The 21008-nt window shown below is 41.8% G+C and overlaps 1 protein-coding gene across 1 annotated transcript in view; it reads right to left on the bottom strand.

The window, feature by feature from the left end:
• Nucleotides 1-289: 289 nt before the first annotated feature.
• Nucleotides 290-21008, bottom strand: part of ptn (pleiotrophin) — a gene marked incomplete at its 3' end in the record, with an annotated part of 188721 nt that continues 168002 nt past the window's right edge. The window contains exon 5 of the mRNA XM_084331036.1: nt 290-354. Within this exon, the coding sequence (XP_084187162.1) occupies nt 290-354 (65 nt within the window). The remainder of the gene's footprint in view (nt 355-21008) is intronic.

Genomic DNA, 21008 nt, shown 5'->3' with positions numbered 1-21008 from the left:
ATAATAAAATACTATCAGGTCAATAAACAGAGTAAATATATATCTTATACAAATAACAATATAAGGTATAGAAAATAACATTTCTAATGACTCTGCACCCTAGCTTTATCAACAACTCTCTCTGGGCCTCTTGGGTCAAAAGACAAGTCATTGGAATAACAAAGGAACGACAGACTGTGCACGTGACTCTTTGTGAAATTGTCACTGTCTACTGTGTTCGAGTCATCTCCCTGATGTTCCTGTTTGGCGTAAAGCCAGTGCTTTGTACAGTAAGTGCCAAACCAGGGATTTACACCAGCATAATGGAGCTACAGGTCAGGGTGAGCAGTTTGGCAGCACTGGAAGATCCAGGCTCTGAAACAACACAGAGAGTGATGGCATGTTCCCATATGGAAAAGATTACATTTGGTTTACAAGATAGGGTCCAAATCCACTCACAGGATTATTAAAGGTAATGGTGTAATGATGAGGTAATGATATCTGAAGGCAGAAACTATCATTCGCTATAATCCTTTTTTTCTCTCGTATGAGTTATCCTCTGTTCCCAGTTGTGCTCTAAATCACACGACTGGAGGGGTTCATGTTGTCCTCTAAATCAGTGTTTCTCAACTGGTGGGTCAACTGTTTTTTTTTTAGCACTACCTATCTTTGTGAAAGTGGCTTCTCAGCTCTGGTCCAGCTGAAGACAAAGCAGAGGAACAGATTGGACATTTAGCACAACCTCAGAGTTGCTTTGTCTACCATCACCCCAGACTTTGAGACTCTTGTCAGGAGCAAACAACATCCCCAGTTATCCTATTAGTTCCCTGGGATGTTAAGCTAAGACGTCTGCTAAGAAGCATATATTATTTATTATTATTAGAATTTTATTTCATTGGGTTTTTAGCCCTAGTTGCACTTTTGTTGCAATCCCAGTTATCCCATTAGTTCCCCCAAATTTAGGTATGTTATGTTAAGCTAAGAAGTCTGCTAAGAGAAGCATATATTATTTATTATTATTTTATTTTATTGGATTTTTAGCCCTAGTTGCACTTCTGTTGCACTTTTTTGTGTTTATTTCATGTTTTCTTTTCTTTTCTTTTTTTTAACCTTCTCTTTCTCCAAATTTTCTCTGTTTTCTCCCCGTCCCAATTTTAGTAATTGTGCCAATTCCCCCCCTCCCCTACCTGGTCGTTGTACACATGTTCTCCTACGAGTCGGTACAAGGGCGTCCCGAAGCCCATCGCACGCTTCCTCCGATACGTTTTTTCACTTGGCAGCGAGGACTCTCATTGGTGAAGTGTAACGCATGGGAGGGCACGCTATCTCCACCAAGTCCTGCCCCCGCTGAGCAAGCGCCGAGACCTGACCTGTAGGTGTCGCTGTCCACAACGCCAGATTCCCACCCACCACAAATCAAACGAATGGTGGAGTTCATATTGTCCTCTAAATCACACGACAGGTGGAGTTCATATTGTCCTCTAAATCACACGACAGGTGGAGTTCATATTGTCCTCTAAATCACACGACAGGTGGAGTTCATATTGTCCTCTAAATCACACGACAGGTGGAGTTCATATTGTCCTCTAAATCACACGACAGGTGGAGTTCATATTGTCCTCTAAATCAAACGACAGGTGGAGTTCATATTGTCCTCTAAATCACACGACTGGTGACAATGACACCTATGATCACAGTAAATTCTCTCACTGTACTTTGAAATTGTCTCACTCTCTCTCTGTACTTTGAAATTGTCTCTCTCTCTCTGTACTTTGAAATTCTCTCTCTCTCTGTACTTTGGAAATTGTATGTCTCTCTCTCTCTCTCTCTCTCTCTCTCTCTCTCTCTCTCTCTCTCTCTGTACTTTGGAAACTGTCTCACTCTCTCTCTGCACTTTGGAAACTGTCTCACTCTCTCTCTGTACTTTGGAAATTGTTTCTCTCTCTCTCTGCACTTTGGAAACTGTCTCACTCTCTCTCTGTACTTTGCAAAACACGGCTCCAGTGGACACAGGTTTCGCCCTAGGAGGCTGCAATTTGGCACGGAGGTCAAGTGTGTGTGTGTGTGTGTGTGTGTGTGTGTGTGTGTGTGTGTGTGTGTGTGTGTGTGTGTGTGTGTGTGTGTGTGTGTGTGTGTGTGTGTGTGTGTGTGTGTGTGTGTGTGTGTGTGTGTGTGTGTGTGTGTGTGTGTGTGTGTGTGTGTGTGTGTGTGTGTGTGTGTGTGCATGCATGCGTGTGTCTGTGTGTGTTCATAACAATTGGGTAATAGGGGGCATAGCAATGGAAGTGGCCTATCGCAAGAAGGTTGCAGCTATCGCAAATCTGTGCTTGTTTTCTTTCTGGGGGTAGATTGGTGTATATGAGTATATGGTATATGAGATGGGGAGGGTGGGAGAAAAAAAAAAGGGGGGGGGGGGGTTGTGTTCTCTAAAATATAAAAATCAATGTATATATATGAGATTTATTTGTACATTGAAGGGAAAAACTACAATAAAAAATCCATAGAGTCCTATCTGAGCATGATCCATGCTGTGGAAATCCATACTGGATACCCGAACAGCTCCAGCTAGTTATCCACAAACAAATGCAAAGCCAATGGAGTCATGCTCCTGACTGCACCAGCCCTGAAAGCAACGCTGTAATCTACTTGGAGTACACTGTGGTATGGGTGGATGCCTAACACTAACCCCTGTGTGGTTGACATCCGAGTAGCATGTCGTGCAAATCCTCGCGGATAATGAAACATGTACATAAAGATGGCAGCCTCCAGGATCAACAATAATCAGTCTTCTTGGCCTGGTGTTTGTTGTTCAGTGGTACCTGTGTGAGAAAAGGACACCATATTTATGCATCTGGTCTGTCCTTGAAAAGCCTAGTGTGGTATAAGACACGCACACACACACACACACGCACGCACACACACGCACGCACGCACGCACGCACGCACGCACGCACGCACGCACGCACGCACGCACACACACACACACACACACACACACACACACACACACACACACACACACACACACACACACGTACACACACACACACACACACACACACACAGTTAGGCTACTAAAGTCAGGCCCATGCTGACAGGTTGCTGTAAGGATATCTCAAAGCCAAAATGCTAATCAAATGAAAATACATATGAATCAACTCGAGTTAAGTCCACAGCTAGAAGATGACTAAGCTTATTAAAATGTGAATTGGCAATTCCAGCTTAAATTCATTGAATAACCAACTGTATGTTGCAACGTTGCTGCCATTTGGTGCACACATTAACCTCTTAAGCCCGGAGCCCTATTTTCTGAAAATCCGCCTAAAATACTTACCTAAGTAAATGGAATATTGCTCCACTTCTACAAGGTCCATTTGCATGTTCTTGGTATCTAGGGACTTTTATGTGGACCTCAGTGAATGTACTCCCAGTGTCAGAAATATTGTGTCTATTACTAGGCTTGCTTAAATTGTGATGAAACAAAGGAGAATATGATTTATGATTTTTCATTGCATCTTTGACAGTGAATAACACCATGCTAAAAATGACCAGACATGAAAAACTGCCACTGAGCTCGTTCAGTACATTCTTGAGATCCCATGTACAAATCTAAGGAAATGAAAAAAGGGAAGATGATTAAACAGAAGGTTTTGTAGATACAGTACTGAATTCTCCCATCCGGACCAATGCAATTTGAAATATTATTATAGAATATAGCAGGCTTATAAATTACCTTATAGCCAATTCGCACATTTATGGATTGTGCCAAATCTTATCTTTCAAATGGCCGAGTTCAATTTGGATTTAGTATCACCAGGCTTGCATAAGGAACAGAGAATGAAATCTACAGTATGTACAGTAGGTTTTTTATTTTTGCGACAAGTCCGTGATTTTTAATCCGTTTGCAATGCGGATTGTTGCTAAATGCTCAAAATAGGGGAGACAAACTAACTGCGCTCCAATATATGCCAATAACGTTCAGTTTTGTGGTATATTATCCCGAGTAATAAGAGAATAAAATATTCATAACAAGTAATTTGTTTGCCGGGACCTAGGCCTTTGGGAAGTGTATTTATTTGTTGTATTCCAGTGTTCATTGAAAGCTCTGGATGCCCTCTTCAAAATGGCCTCAAAATTACTACATTTCCCAAACGGCTGCTAATTCAAAATGGCCAATGCCCGCAACACAACAACACACATTTTTTTACTAAAATCTCACTAATAATAACACTTTAACCTATTGGTAAACAAACGTATTGATGAAAATATACATTATAACTGCTGTTGTGACATGGTTATGATGTTTATTCTTGAATACGTTTGAAAAATAAAACGATAATTTTGTCAGACAGTCTGGAGAGCTTGATTTATGACGTGATGTCATTTGCGGTCTGCCCCCCGGACTGCATGGGCGGAAGAGGTTAAATGGTTCCATGAATGTATTTTAGTCTGATGTTCCCATAGGTGAACGCAGAGGTTTTCTATGGAACCTGTATTCTAGTCTGAGGAGGGGCCTTAGCGTGGCTGAGGGTCTTATAGGTGGACACAGAGGTTGTATTCTAGTCTGAGGGAGGGCCTTAGCGTGGCTGAGGGTCTTATAGGTGGACACAGAGGTTGTATTCTAGTCTGAGGGAGGGCCTTAGCGTGGCTGAGGGTCTTATAGGTGGACACAGAGGTTGTATTCTAGTCTGAGGGAGGGCCTTAGCGTGGCTGAGGGTCTTATAGGTGGACACAGAGGTTGTATTCTAGTCTGAGGGAGGGCCTTAGCGTGGCTGAGGGTGGTCTTATAGGTGGACACAGAGGTCACAGATTGGCCTTTTCCCTGGGTTTTGACTCAGGGGCCACATTACATCAGATTTCACCAATTAACAGAATCCGAGTTGACAGCGGCTTTCCCACGGCTAATCTCCCCGGCGGCATGCTATACAATGTCGACAAACCAAAATAGCCCCCTCATCAGTGTCAGGCCCCGCTAATGAATGCTTTAGCCGGAAGGCCTGGCGTATATAGGTTTTGATTGGATTTCGGGTGCAATGTCTTGATGAGATGCGTTGCGAGGCACACGGTCGCGGCTTCGGTGAAATGTGCAGCACCAATTAGCGATGTCTTGGCGGGAGAGAGGCCGGTCTGTGTGTGTGTGTGTCTGTGTCTGTGTGTGTGTGTGTATAATAGAGTCCAGTGGCTTGGATCCCTCCAGAGATGATGAGTTATGCTGTCTGTCAGAGCGCATGGGAATGCGGTTCCGCAGGCAATCAGGACTGACGCGGGCTAATTGCACGGCTGACACTTCTCGCCTTGCAATTACCGCTGCTTTTTTTTTTTACTGTTGCATTTTTACGTTTTTGTTAAATCGAGTTGTGTTCTTTTTTGGCTGGACTATTTCTAAAGTGTCAGGAGAGAAGAGAGAGAGAAGGGAGAGAGGGAGAGAGATAGAAGTCCCACACAGTAAATTTCGCAGAGTAAATTTTACTCAAACTGAGTAAATTTTACTCAAACTGAATACATTTTACTCAAACAGAATAGAATTGTACTCAGTTTGAGTAAAATGTACTCAGTTTGAGTAAAATTTACTGTGCAGGAGAGGAGAGAAAGAGAGAGAGAGACTTGAAAGTCTCTGGAGAGAAGAGAGAGAGAGAAGGAGAGAGGGAGAGAGAGAGAAGGGAGAGAGGGAGAGAGATAGAAGTCCCAGGGCCCTCATTTATCAAAAATTCGTAGAAAGTGTTCTATTTTCGTTCTTAAGAACAGAATTTAGAATGTGTGTACGTACAGAAAAATCGGGATTTATCACACGTGCATACACAGGTTCTATGCACACTCTGGGTTGATAAATACCATTTGTTCTACGCTCCGCGCTCGTGCACGATTTTAAGTATTTGCATATAGAACCGCCCGTAATTAACCATATACGGTCATGAAACACCCCCATGAAATGTGGAAAAGTGGACTAAGCCGAGCAAAGCGTGTTATGGAAGAAATACGCGACAGGCTGACAGACATGTACATTGTACACGTACGGTGATGTCGGATATGATATCTATTAACTTCCTAAAGACCATTGCTGCCTGTGCAGCGCAAACACTAATAAAGACCACTGTTTGCCATTGGTGTCATTAATAACCATGCTGGAATATGCCTTTCCTGCGTTTCGTTCGATTAATACCCAGGGATTAAAGTTCTCCATACATTTTCTACCTGCATATGATTTGTAGAGGCATACAATCTATTTTGGTGTCGGTATTAGGTAGCCTATATAAACAATAATACGAGAGCATATACAAGAACAATGAATCTCACTGCCATGTAGCCTACGCCATGTGTAGCCTGCCTATATGTGATCAATACAAACTTGAACTTGAATTCCATCATGTGTGCATCATGGGTCACTGCGGGAGCTCACAAGGCTGTTGTCACAATGTAAATAAAAACGTGCACTGAAAAGTTACAGTATGTAGTTGGTTGATAATTTGTATGACAGTCAGTAAACCCTTGCAAAAAGTATCCGTTTTATTTAATGAATTGAAAACATGCAGCATTGCCTTCCTCCCGGCATGCAGCAACGACATGTATCAGGCAAATGCACATCACTGAGTGGAATCCCTTTCTATTCATATAACTGCATTTGTGATGGAGCTTTGACAGCTACATGGGTGGTACAGTAACAGTCTATTGCTCGATCCATCTCCAATATCACGATGGACCGTGCCGGTGGCCAAAGACCCGAGGGTGGAGACTGACTTGAATGTGCATGGGGATGGCATTTGTGCGTTTTGTTCCACGCTCCAATTTCGGTCTCAAATTGCAGTACAAATGAAGGAGGTGTCTCGGGTATAGCGGACTCTAGTTAATATTATGTTCTCTCGGCAATTAGACTGCCCCTCATTCATTCATTCATTCCTATCTGCTATCTCTGAAAACAGTTCCCCGCGAGCGCAGTCAGTGCACCCCGATAACCCTATATATAAACCATGCTGCATTCATTCGGAAAGAAAGACCTATTCCAAATGCTATATTTATAGGGTTTGACAATAATTACACTACTGTCGCTATTTTACAATGAACTATAATGAATTACGGGTCATCATACAGAACACGCCAGTGTTGAAACTAATGCACGGAAGCTTATTTCCGCGTTGCAATATTCATATTCTACCACCGGGCGCCAGGTACGCACGGTCGGAGCTGTGCGTAAATATACGCACAAAGTCAAGCCCACGTTCAAATTGATAAGTCCCACACTTTGCTTAGAAATGATTGTACGCACGGGTTACGCACATATCTGTGCGTACGCACCATTGATAAATGAGGGCCCAGGAGTGGAGAAAAAGAGGGAGAGAGACTTGAAAGTCTTGGGAGAGAAGAGAGAGAGAAGGGGAGAGAGAGAGAGAGAGAGAGAGAGAGAGAGAGAGAGAGAGAGAGAGAGAGAGAGAGAGAGAGAGAGAGAAGGGAGAGAGGGAGAGAGATAGAAGTCCCAGGAGAGGAGAGAAAGAGAGAGACTTGAAAGTCTCAGGAAAGAGAGAGAGAGAGAGAGAGAGAGAGGAGAGAGAGAGATGAGAGAGAGAGAGAGAGAGAAGAGAGATGAGAGAGAGAGAGAGAGAGAGAGGGGGAGAAAGAAGGGTATTCATAGTATTCTCATGACATATTTTGCTTTACAATATGGCACAATAGCTCACCTGCTATTTGATTAAAATCATCACCTGTCATTTGTGACTCCAACATGTCTGCGATCAAATACTATGAACATTGTGGTACAGTATATGTTGTGAGCAACCCAGGGTGGCATGAGTCTATGATGGGACCCTTAGCCCACAATGTGATTGCAGTTGTGGTGATGGCTGGTTTAAGCAGTCACACTTGCCCTGGGTCAAGCTCATTAAACCTGGTGGTGGCTGCTCACCTGCATTGAGGTAAAAAATCTGCCATCCCACTCGCACACACACATACAGAGAGCTTATTCTGCATGACAAAAGTATGTTCCAATCGGTGATGGATATGCTGGACCAGTCTATGTGTGGGTTAAGTAAGTTTAACCACGGAAATCCTAACACTAGGGGGATACACGGAAGAGGGAATTACGTACAGCAAGATGAGTTTCTGGATATGAGCAAGGACGTGGGAACTAGGGGTGCGGCAGGGGCTGCAGCACCCCCTGCTGGCGGGGAGTGTAACTGCAACTGCAAGGTTGTTTTGGCTTTATTTATTCCATTGTAACCGAGGCTACTCAATGTCACAGAGCGGAGCGGCACTGCAGATTTACCCTATCTTGGAATGCATTGCCAGATCGTCATAGGGGCGCTGTCTCGATAATGCAGTGTTGTTAACAGCGTGTAGCCGACGCATGAACCGGTTGGGATTCGAATAGACGCGGCCTGGAAGCGTCAACGCGGAACTGGAAGCGTCAACGCGGACTGGAAATCCGTTGGTAAAAAAAATATACTCAGCCTGGAAGTTTTGGGACGCTGAATTCGCAGTAAAGGAATATATCTGCGGTTTCCCTGGCGTGAACAAGCCAGCAGAACTATCCGAGCCCCCGGGAGGGTGGTTGAAGACCTTTTGCATGTCGGCGATCATGTATGCGGGGAACGAATTGCAGAGGGAGGGCGCCGCGCAACAGGTGGGGTAAGCTGGGCTGTGATGTGTGCATCAAAACGATTACATGTTTGTCGCTGAGCGTGAGAGCGCGGTCTCTAGTGAACGAGAGTGTTGGTTTACCAGAGTGGTAAACCTATGACGTTATTATTATATCACTTATCTCAGCACCCCCTCATAAGTCATAACACGTTTCACGTTTCAGACCCTGTTGAACTATCGCTCTAGCCTCTGACTCAGTATCCATCTGCAGAACGTCAGCCCCAGCACTCTCAGGCCCCACGCACGCTGAATGTGAATCTGATTTGACCAAAGCAGAGTATACACACAGACAGTGGAGCTGTTTGCAGATAGCGAGCATTTTGACTTGTTGCGTGGTGGCGATGTCTCGCAGACAATACAACTACAAGTATAATTATATAATATATATATTTTATTAAAAAAAAATTATATAATTTTTCTTTTTTTTTATCAAAAACGATCAATATCTCAGCACCCCCACTTCCCGCGGACTTCCCGCGGCCCTGGATATGAGGAGAGAAATGGGACCTGTGTGATGTGGGTGAGTCATTTCCTGTCAAGTGCAAAAACATTCTTAGGCTCTGGGAGGAGTTCTAAAGGGAATGTTGGACGGTGATACAAAGTCAGTGTCAATACAATTGTCCTCCGCTCCAGAGTCAATCAACACTTGAACGGGCACTGAGACATTGTTCCACGATACAGTACCTCGTTAGAGGAGGGTGGTGGTATGGCTCATCAGCGCCCTCTTTTGGCCCGCGTTGGGCAGGATGCGAGGAAATGCCCGGTTTGACCACAGTAAATACAACATTTCAAGTTGAGCTTTCGTTGGCATTCTAAGGGGCGTCGGTTTCATTCTCCCCCCGGCTCCATCAGTTCCGAATCAGATCCAAGAGGGGGGAGGGAGGGTGATGCCGAGTTTGTTGGAGGGGGGAGAAATGGGATACTGGTGAAGGGGGAAGGGGCCTCTGCCTGGAGGATATTTCCCCGCGTCTCTCACGGAGACGATTATCTAAACCAGGGGTTCTCAAACCTTTTTATACCACAACCCCATTTTATTTAGGATATTTTTTGGGGGGACCACACACTTAATGTATCGCATAATTTTTACTTGGAATTAAGGTATATCAAAATAAAAGCACACGTTGTTGAACTTTATCATGCATATTTATTAGAAAATTGTATTACAGCTATATGTTATCAATACACATTTATAAAACTAGGCATATTTAGCCAAAATATGTTGCAAATTTTTTTTTAAATCGTTTTACTTGCCAATTCATTGTCACCTACCCGCGACCCCACTTTGAGTCGCAACCCGTAGTTTGAGAACCACTGATCTAAACATACCGCTAATGAAATCAGCTTCACTAATGAGGAAGTTTCGACCGCGAATAGCCAGCTCATCTTTCAACATCTTCGAAACACAGTTTGTAAAGCCGCTTTACCCCAGTCCTAGTCTTTTTACTGGCCTCTTTCCCTCTAACAGGGTGGTCAAAATGCATTTTGCTTGAGAAAGTTTGGAAAGAGTTGTAAACCAGAGAATTATCGTTTGAGACGGCCCACAGCCCAGGCTAATGCTTTTCCGCTTAACAAGCTCATAGTATCAGACACTTTAGCTCTGTCCGTTTCACACACACACACACACACACACACACACACACACACACACACACACACACACACACACGTCACACACACACACACACACACACACACACACACACACACACACACACACACACACACACACACACACACACACACACACACTCTAGAGAGAGAGAGAGAGAGAGAGAGAGAGAGTACTCAGGTATGGCGGCCAAACGAGCAGGTGTTGATTGGCCGGTTGACGTGGATGTCTTGCCGACGCCCACAGGGCCCGTCATCTTGTAGCAGAAAAGCTCGCCGGAGGGGCACTTGTTTGGAGATTAATTACTCCTTTTTGTCCGCTTTCCGTCTTGGACTCTTGATCGCTCGTGTATGAAAATAGAAGTATAGGCACACAGAGGAACACTTTGTTAAATCCAGGGGTGTAAAGTACTTGAGTAATTGTACTTCGTTACAATACTTTTTGGGGATTTGTACTTTACTCAAGTATTATTAGGTTTGTATACTTGTATACTTTTACTCAATTACATTTCAGAAAACATACTTTTTACTCCTTACATTTAAAATGCAGACCTACAAAGTACAAAGTACAAATCTTGCAGGTCCAACCATTTTAATTAGTATATTTGTTTCTCTGGCCGAACTAACGTTAACCTTATTAATCCTGCGGCCACACTTTATTTAAAAACAGCCAATCAAATCCGCATCAATGGAAAAGTACCTGCCCATACCCATGCTGATTGGTCCTTGTGCAAGACTAAAGGCCTCTACATGCTACAGCAAATTCAAAGCAACTTCGACACAACATCGACAAAGCAACGGTGTTGCAGACACTCTACCTTTATGCTTCTGCAAAATCAACGCGCAGCCTATGTAACATTGTACCCCGTATGTAGCTAGGTTCCCTAGATAGATGACGCTTCCCTTCTCAACCAACCCATTGATAAAAGCAGAAAAATAAGCATAATTTGTACTTCCGGGCGGGGGGTTTCAAAATAAAAGAGCGAGTCTAAAAGCACCGTAAATACGTTTATTTTTTACAATATCTAACGTTACACGAACCTAAACTAATCTAAAGTTAGTTTAGGTTCGTGTTAACGTTAGATAATGTACAAAATAAACTTATTTCCGGTGCTTTTAGTCGTCGCTCTTTTATTTTGAAATTCCCCGACCGGAAGTATTATAGTGTCTATTGCTAGCAGCTTAACTTTTGTCAGCCGGTTCTTTGCTTTTTAACGTAATTTCATTAGTTTCCAATGGAGAGGAGAGAAAGACCGGCTCACATGCAGCTCAAACTACCTATTGGAATAAATTAATTGATTGATGTTTAACTTGTCCCTGTGTGTGTCCAGTCATTTCGACTAGCAAACGTTGTATTTAACGTTAAAGTTACCTCAGGATAACATTGTATTTAGTTGGTTAGCTATGTAGCTATAGCATTTTGTATAGCACAATGCTAGCTGGCTGCTACAGCTTTATTTACTAAATTATGGAGGCTTTTTATCGTCAAGGTAAGAGAGGATTTGTCATGATCAACTGAAGGCGTATGCTATGGAACAATATGTGCTTGGGTTTTCAGAAAAAAGGCCAGCTATGTGACGCTAATTATTTAGCATTCAACGCTGGCTGGCTACAACCAATGGCGGATGGTATTCTCTGCTGAGACCTATATTATTCTATGACAGCCCCGCCCCCATTCGCTAACCAACCAATCACTGCTACGCAATATCAACGCAACGGTTTGTTTAGGTTAGATTTTGGAGACATGTACGCAGATTCCTCGCAACACAGTCTACAAGACCCTAAACAACAACCGCGCTGAAATCGCGCTGATGTTGTGTTGAAGTTGCTTTGAAGTTGCTGTAGCATGTAGAGGCCTTAAGCAGGGGGGGGGGGAGATGACAGCGAGTTGGACCGCAATGTGGTCCATGTGGCCGCTGCCGAGCTGCGTTAGGCTGGTGGTGAATCCACGTTAACCCTTTCACTGCCGCACTACCAAACGGTTAACCCTTTTCACTGCGACAATACACAGAAGGTTAACCCTTCCACTGCCACACGACAGCAGGTTAACCCTTCCACTGCCACACTACAGAAGGTTAACCCTTTACTATCACACTACCGACTGTAGCCATGATAGTAAAGGTTACCTTCTGTAGTGTGGCAGTGAAAGGGTTAAGCCGCGTAGAGCTTGCTCGTGTTGTCCCACGCGCGCTCCATGAGAAGCTAGCGCTTCCTTTTAGCCTATCCATATAACTGCAGGGGTCCATTTGGCCAGATAATTCTGTTTTACGGTTCAACGTTGGACCCCAAAGCCGAGACGGACACGCTGAATACAAAATAAATCAAGGGTTTTATTAACTGCAAATAATTGTCCAAAAAACATAAAGCACACAGTGGCGGGGGAAAAAGGGCCAGGCTGGATCGCCGGCCAACCGCTGGATATCCGTCCACACACGAATCCTCACGGGGGGGACAAGAAAGCAACCGGGGTGTGCCAGAGTCTACACGGTTACAGATAAAACACGTGGAGTCAAAAACGTTGCCAGAAATACGGAAAGTTCAACACTGGGTTTTATTTATCAGGATAAGTGGAAGGTAGAGATATGGAAAAAACCTAAACTATGTTGAATTAAAGATGAGTATTTTAATGAACCTTATGTAATGTTAAACTTAAAGAGAAAACGGAGGTCTCTGTGTGCCCAGTTGAGGTCTGGCACCCTGCCATTGGCTGTGGAAGTGGGTAGATTCCAAGGTAAACCTGAGGAGGAGCGGTTGTGTGTTCTCTGTGATCTGGGAGTGGTGGAAGATGAATGTAATTTTGTTTTTATTTGTACACCGATTTGAGGAGGCTTTATTTGAGAAAATTCCATTTGTAAATCCCGATTTTTGTTTTGGCAGTCTGAGAGTTGTATGTTGAGTTGGTTTTTGTGGAGGAGATTTTCAGTTTTGCAGGATTTTTGGAGAAAGCATGGCACTTGAGACAAAACACACTATATCCTATATCATTTTATATGAATTCCTCTTGTTTCTTTGTTACATACATTGTTTCAGCTTGTTATATTACGTTTTCTTTTGTTTTCTTTTTTTGTGGCCATCTTGGTCTATATAACTTATTGTCAATGTCAAGTATACTATTATATACTTATGTTTATGTGTCTTGTAAGCCCATATGGGCTGGGCATGCACCTGTATGTAAAAAACATCAATCAATCAAAAATATTGTCTGGGAGTTTGGATGAGATGAGTGAACGCTGGCGTGCCACCTCGTGCTGTAGGAGAGGAGCTAACAGAGAAGGGAGGGGAAGCCGGGGGGAAGAAACACACACACATACACACTACACACTAAAACACAAAGCAACAAAACTGCAATCATCACAGTATCCATGAGATATTTGTTTTGTCATGTAAAACCCAAACATGCATCTCATGCTGCCGTTTCAGGATTAGAATATAGGCTCAACTCGCAAATTATCATTACAATCACCAGCAACAGTCTAATTCCATCAGAATATTACGCAAACCCTAATTAGACTTGACAGCTGAAAAGGTTATTCACAGCTGCATTGGCGAAATTCTGTGGTGAAAAAATACTTACAGTAGATGTTTTTGCAGTCCTATTACTACATGGCTAAATGTGACATTTTAATTGCAACATTTACTGACCTATGTCAGGATTAAATGTAAACACAACTGTGGTGTTCCATGCTGTAATTCATGCTGTTTAATTAGGCAATGGGTTAATTACATTTTCCATAATGTATTATTGCACACACTTTATTCAGTATATCTGAAGGCAGAGAACAGTTATTTCAAGGAGTATACAAATATGCAGGAAAATGGACGTACCGCAATTGGTATTTAAGTTAATGAACCTCACATGTGCACACTTACAAAATGTTAGTTTTATCAAGGCAACAGCAGGCATAGACCGCAAGATTAATATGGTTTTGCATACGCATGATTTAGCAGCTGCAGTATAAACAATATGCAATCCTATTGATAAACGAGGCCCATTGTTACTTTGGCTCGGTTCCAATATATTTACGAGTTACACGCGCATCGCGCCATATTTAAAAGGCCAGTTCACCAAGAAAATATGTTTACGGACGGTATAAGTACTATGTTAGTCACATTCTTTTCCATACTCACCGATGAATCAATAATTAAGCCAACTACTAATTGAAAGATGAAAAGGTTTCATGGTTTAATGTTTTAACGTTCATATAGCATACTGTAGATCTGGCCATACAGAAAACATTTTTACTCCTGCAAGATTGAATGCATGACAAAACATGGTACAGTACATTGGGGCAAATAAAGACGTGACAATAATGAAAATGTAAGCCTTTTATTTGACCCTTTTAAGTCTTCCGATCTATCTGTACATCAGGAGCACAGATGGGTGTTTAGACAAGCTGATTAGAAAACAAGACCATGCCTCTCGCCTTTCAAAGCACTTTGTAGATCCTCCTATAGTCACAGACTGTAAGTGAGCCTACATTACCCCTGCAGCCCATGTGGTCCTGCATGTCTGAAAATCAAACGCTGTGATCACTATCTAACCCTTCAGTTACTATTAGCCAAACTCTACAAGCATCACTTAACCAAGCAGCCGTTATATAGATGGCTAATTCCAGGCGGGCCATGCGGGACAGGCTCTCAAGCGATGCAGATGAGAGGAGGAGGAGGGACTGAGGGAAGCTGAAGTGTTTAAAATACAACATGTATAATTAATGATGACGGATTTGGAGGGTGAAAGCTAATTAAGAAGTCGTTTTTTTTTCTCTCACTAAAAGAAGCTAATATGGGGCCCCCGACAATGTTTCCATATTGGGAAATTTGAGCGTTGCCAAATCCTGGCATTGTTCACTCAATGTGACGAACAATAACACTATGTAACAACCATCAAATGCACTCACAGCACACACATCCACACGCACACACTCACTTTAAACAAACAACTCACTGCAGCACCACTTTACACACTTTAGAACACCTAAACACACTTTATATTTATTGGTAAAGAATTTGCACTACAACCATACCTCATTACACCTTACTGCAGTGTTTCTCAAAGTGTGGGGCGCGCCCCCCGCAGAGGCATGATAGGGAGGCATTGAGATAAAAAAAAAAAAAAAAAAAAAAAAATGTTGGGGAGTACAGAAAATTATCGCTAAAGTGCTATCTGTTGCAGCTGCACTGTTCTCCATGAAATATTTTGGTCCGCCAAAGGGGGCCTGACAGAAAAAGTTTGAGAGGCACTGCCTTACTGTAAATGTTACCTAAATTGTACCTCATCCCATTTCTCCTTTGCACTATATAGTATATTGTATATAGTATATTGTATAGTATATTGTATGGTAACTCAGTTACTTCTACTCTGCATTGAACATTGTACATATGTACATACTGAACACTTGTGTCTACGTACGTGACTTATATTTTATACTGCTATACTTATTTTATTTTATACTTATCTATTTTTGTCTATCACATCTCTGGAGCGTAACAGAAAGAAGCATTTTGTATAAAAGTATTCTGTACTTTTGTATGACAACTAATAAAGAAACTTGAAACTTGTTCGAAGAGACAGAGTTTTGTGAAACACGTCCAAGCCGGATTATGAGGTCACGACAGGAAGCGCCAGAAATTGCATTGTCAAGCCTTACATCACTGTGTGTTAATCAAACTTTTCCATGCTAATAACCACATGCACAGTTAGGTTACAGACAATCACTCAGGTATTCAATCTACAGTGATCTAATGTACTAAACTAACATACTGTAGTGACCATTTCCCATTTCTCTGCACTTGACCCATCCCGTCGTCCTTCCCCCCCCAAGGGCAGCCGGGAGCAGACCAATCTAAGTGCTCCTGTCCATCTTCGTCAGGGACAGCGACAGGGGTTAGCAATCTGTTCTGCATTTTTTCCATTGGGTTTATCTCTTTTCGGGGGGGGGACCCTTGCAAGCACGGGGAGAACATGCAAACTCCACACACAGAGAGAGAGAGACACAGATAGAGAGAGGAGAGAGAAGAGAGAGAGAGAGAGAGAGAGAGAGAGAGACAGAGAGAGAGAGAGAGACAGAGAGACAGACAGAGAGATAGATAATCTATTCCTTTGACCAGAAAAATGGGAGTCAGAGACAAACAAAATGAAGCTGAGAAAGTCGGTGGATCCTGTTGAGATCGCCTGTCACCTTGACAACCTGACTTTGACAGCTGGCCGTCAGGGTTTTAGGGCTTTGATTGCAGGGTCTTGTGCATCTGATGCCTGGATCAAGGTTGAAATTCCACGGATTAGAGTGTGTTGGCGTGCCTCATCTCCAGCCCCACGGCTAGGCTTTAAGGGCACAGGGTTACTGACCAGGGATGATGATGATGGCTACTTGTGTGTGTGTCTGCGTGGGGGAACATTTCATTCCACCTTTATCTGACACAGCTGAAGTCAGTGGTGTGTGTGTGTGTGTGTGTGTGTGTGTGTGTGTGTGTGTGTGTGTGTGTGTGTGTGTGTGTGTGTGTGTGTGTGTGTGTGTGTGTGTGTGTGTGTGTGTGTGTGTGTGTGTGTGTGTGTGTGTGTGTGTGTGTGTGTGTGTGTGTGTGTGTGTGTGTGTGTGTGTGTGTGTGTGTGTGTGTGTGTGTGTGTGTGTGTGTTTTTGTGTGCGTGTTTGAGTAATCGGAATATAATTTATCTTGCTCTAGAAGTCTCTCTATAAGTAATTCAACCAAAAAGTCACACCTGCACCAGAACTTATACTTTTATAAACACCACTATAATAATAATAATAATAATAATAATAATAATAATAATAATAATAATAATAATAATAATAATAATAATAATAATAATAATAATAATAATAATAATAATAATAATAATAATAATAATAATAATAATAATAATAATAATAATAATAATAATAATAATAATAAAATAATAATAATAATAATAATAATAATAATAATAATAATAATAATAATAATAATAATAATAATAATAATAATAATAATAATAATAATAATAATAATAATAATAATAATAATAATAATAATAATAATAATAATAATAATAATAATAATAATAATAATACAACTTTATTTGTATAGCACCTTTCATACAGAAACTGCAGTTCAAAGTGCTTCACAACAGAAAAAAGACATAATGAGCATATGAAATCACAGTTTTTCACATTAGGATCTAACATCCCAACAGGCCACCTTGTTTATGGTTTGATTCAGTTTTAAAAATAGACAATAATAAAAAGAGTAAGATAGAATATACACAGAGTAAAATAGTGCAATAAGTAGTAGAATAGAATAGACATGAAATTAGCACATAAAGTGCAGACATTATGAGATCACAGTTTTTCACATTAGGATCTATCATCCCAACAGGCCACCTTGTTTATGGTTTGATTCAGTTTAAAAAATAGACAATAATAAAAAGAGTAAGATAGAATATACACAGAGTAAAATAGTGCAATAAGTAGTAGAATAGAATAGACATGAAATGAGTGAATAGACATGAAATGAGTGCCGACATATAAAATCTGTATTTTTTCTTACAGTGCAATAAAATAGTTCTGGATTACTGTTTAACAGTTTAAAGTCATCTTTACCTTCTCTGTTTGACATCCACAGTTTAAAACCTGACAGTCTTCCCTCCTATAGGGACCAGAACCTGACGCTCTGAACTGGACGTGCCTGGGGCCACTTTCGCGTAGGTCGTACATGTGTAACGGATGGTACCGAGAAGCGCAGTCACGATGGACTTCCGATGTTGTGAAGTGATTGGGGCGAGTAGCGGTGCTGTGGGTTAAACTAGCTCTCATCCTCAAAAAGACACATAGACACGTTACAAATCGGTGAGTTCACCTCCTGGTATAGCGGCGTGTGCTGTAGCCCGCGGTGCGGCAGACCACGGGTTCGAAACTCCCTCGGGGCATCGAAGTTTGAGGTGACGATATGACAACCGTTACATTGGTGCCGACTGACCCGGATGCCTTGGGTGGAGTGGAGTGAGATTAAGGAGGGTGAGTGTAACGGATGGTACCCGCGAAGCGCAGTCACGATGGACTTCCGAGGTTGGGTTATGGGTTAAACTCACGCTCATCCTCAAAAGACACATAGACACGTTACAAAGCAGTGAGTTCACTTCTTGGTATAGCGGTCTGTGCTGTTGCCCGGGGCATGGGAGATCCGGGTTCGAAACACATGTAGCCTGTAACTCCTGTTAAGTGTCCTTCTCAGTTGTTGTTGTTTTGGGCTCCTCTCCCTGAAAGTATATTTTTATGCCACAAGTGCAAGACCGATTCCTCTGCTGCTGACCACAGAGAGCCTTCATACATCAGTGCCTCCCGGACCGCAATTCCCACAATGCTCCACCGAGATTGACAGGTTCCAATAGTGGCTTTTAGTCCAACAATTGCATGTGAAAGAGAGAGAGCGAGTCTCAAATTCTGAGACATTACATACTGTAATATAAACCACAGCAACTTTCTAGAGGAATATCTCCCCCTAGACATTGGATATTCATTGTGGAATATTCATTGTAGAATATTCATTATTCTATAACGCAAATGGCCTTTCACTTGGATGAGGATGTTTTGCCACATAGTCTGATGTCGGATGGTTGGAATTATGACCTCAATGTGACCCACCCTCCAGCTGGGAAACACACCACAGATATGTTAGATATGTTTGTGTGGCTGGTTCCTCAGCACTAATAACATATGCAGAGAAACTGAGAATCTAGATCAACTGCATTTTGCATTACACACCATATTTACCATATCAACTCTGAACTCTGACTCCATTGCCTACACCCTAGGCAATGTCTGTACCCTAGCATGTACAACAGTGCTGTATATACTGCATATATACATTATATATTTATATTTAGTGCATAATATACATTATTAACATTTACCACATATATATACATATCCATATCTGTTTGAATTTACCTGCATATAATCCTATATACCTACTTATACACGTGCATATAACCCATGTAACTATGTATGATAGCATGTACATTAATGCTGTATATATCATATTTAATTGTACCGTATATATATATCTATTGACCTGTCTGTACATACCTGCACATAATTATTTTACATATCTGTAGATACTATATCTATATCTGTACATATCATTTACCTACTCTTACGCTGTTGGCCAGTATGACTACGACCATGCTGTGTTTATACCTGTATTACTGTTGATTGATTGATTGATTGAAAACTTTATTAACAGATTGCAGAATGGGTACAGTACAGTACAGCTCAATACATACAATTGTTGGGATGCAGACCAGAGAAAGACTTTCGTCTTGTTTACATCAGGGTCCCCCGTTTTCAATTCATCGTAACATATATGACATACTTGACATACAGATAGACAGTACTGCTACATCTATACATTTATGACATACCAGATTTGCAAATACAGTACTGTTTGTGATACGAAAAGAGTCCAGAAAAAAGAGTATATACATTTGATGTAGAAACTGTACATTGGAGGAGGTTGGGTAGGTGGGGGGGGGGGGGGGGGGGGGGTTGGGTAGGAGTGGGGGGGAGGTTTGGTAGGAGGCGTGGGTGGGGGACACTGTACAACTATACAAGCAAAACTGTACATTGGAATATTGACAAGACCATACTTGGTGATTTACTATACATTGGAGGGGGTTGTGTTAGGACATTTACAGGGGCCAGTTTCGAATTGCAGTCTCCCGTAGATGTTTTTTGAGAGTGTTTTTGAAAGTGGGTAGTGATTCACATTCCTTTACAGCTTTGGGTAGCTGTACATATTGGTATTACAACTCTGTACATACCTCTGATCCAGCTACTCCCAGTAGTACTAATTTATATATTTTATACACAGCTTAATCAACATTGTATATTACTACTGCACTTTACTGTTTTTTCTTTTCGTTGTACTGTATAATGTGCTGTATAATGACAATACATTTTAATCTAATCTAATCTAAATATGTTCAAAACTATGTTTAGGTTTATCTATAAAGTATAAATACAATACAGTACAGTAAAATGCATACATACAGTACATACTATATATATGTACATATACACATACACACATATACATTCATGCATACATACTGTAATACACTTACACACACACACACACACACACACACACACACACACACACACACACACACACACACACACACACACACACACACACACACACACACACACACACACACACACACACACACACACACACACACACACACACACACACACACACACACACACACACACAAACACACACACACACACACACACACACACAGCAACCTGGTCCCCAAGCGGGAGTCGGACTTTCTAGCTGTGAGGCGACAGTGTCAACCACTACACCGTGGTGGTGAGAGAGAGAGAGAGAGAGAGAGAGAGAGAGAGAGAGAGAGAGAGAGAGAGAGAGAGAGAGAGAGAGAGAGAGAGAGAGAGAGAGAGAGAGAGAGAGAGATTTTTGATTTTATAAAAAAACTTTATTCTTTACTAAAAACACTCAAGATGCAACATAAACTTTCAACATTAAAATACTCTACAACTCAAACAACAAAAACAAAACAAACAAACAAACAAAACAAAGAAACAAAACACACAAAAAAAAAAAAAAAAATCACAACAAACAAATCAATTAGGGACAACACTGCTTAAACTGAACCAAATTGTCACTTAGAACTTTTCCCCCATATGGAGGGGGGAAAAAAAACTCTAAACGATCCAAAAGTCTGGGTGTATCAACGAGAGACACACCGGAGAGGCACTGTAGAAACC

The sequence above is a fragment of the Notolepis coatsorum genome (assembly GCF_963971535.1).
Source record: "Notolepis coatsorum genome assembly, chromosome: 15".
Taxonomy (NCBI): Eukaryota; Metazoa; Chordata; class Actinopteri; order Aulopiformes; family Paralepididae; genus Notolepis; species Notolepis coatsorum.
This window is presented reverse-complemented; position numbering and strand designations above follow the sequence as displayed.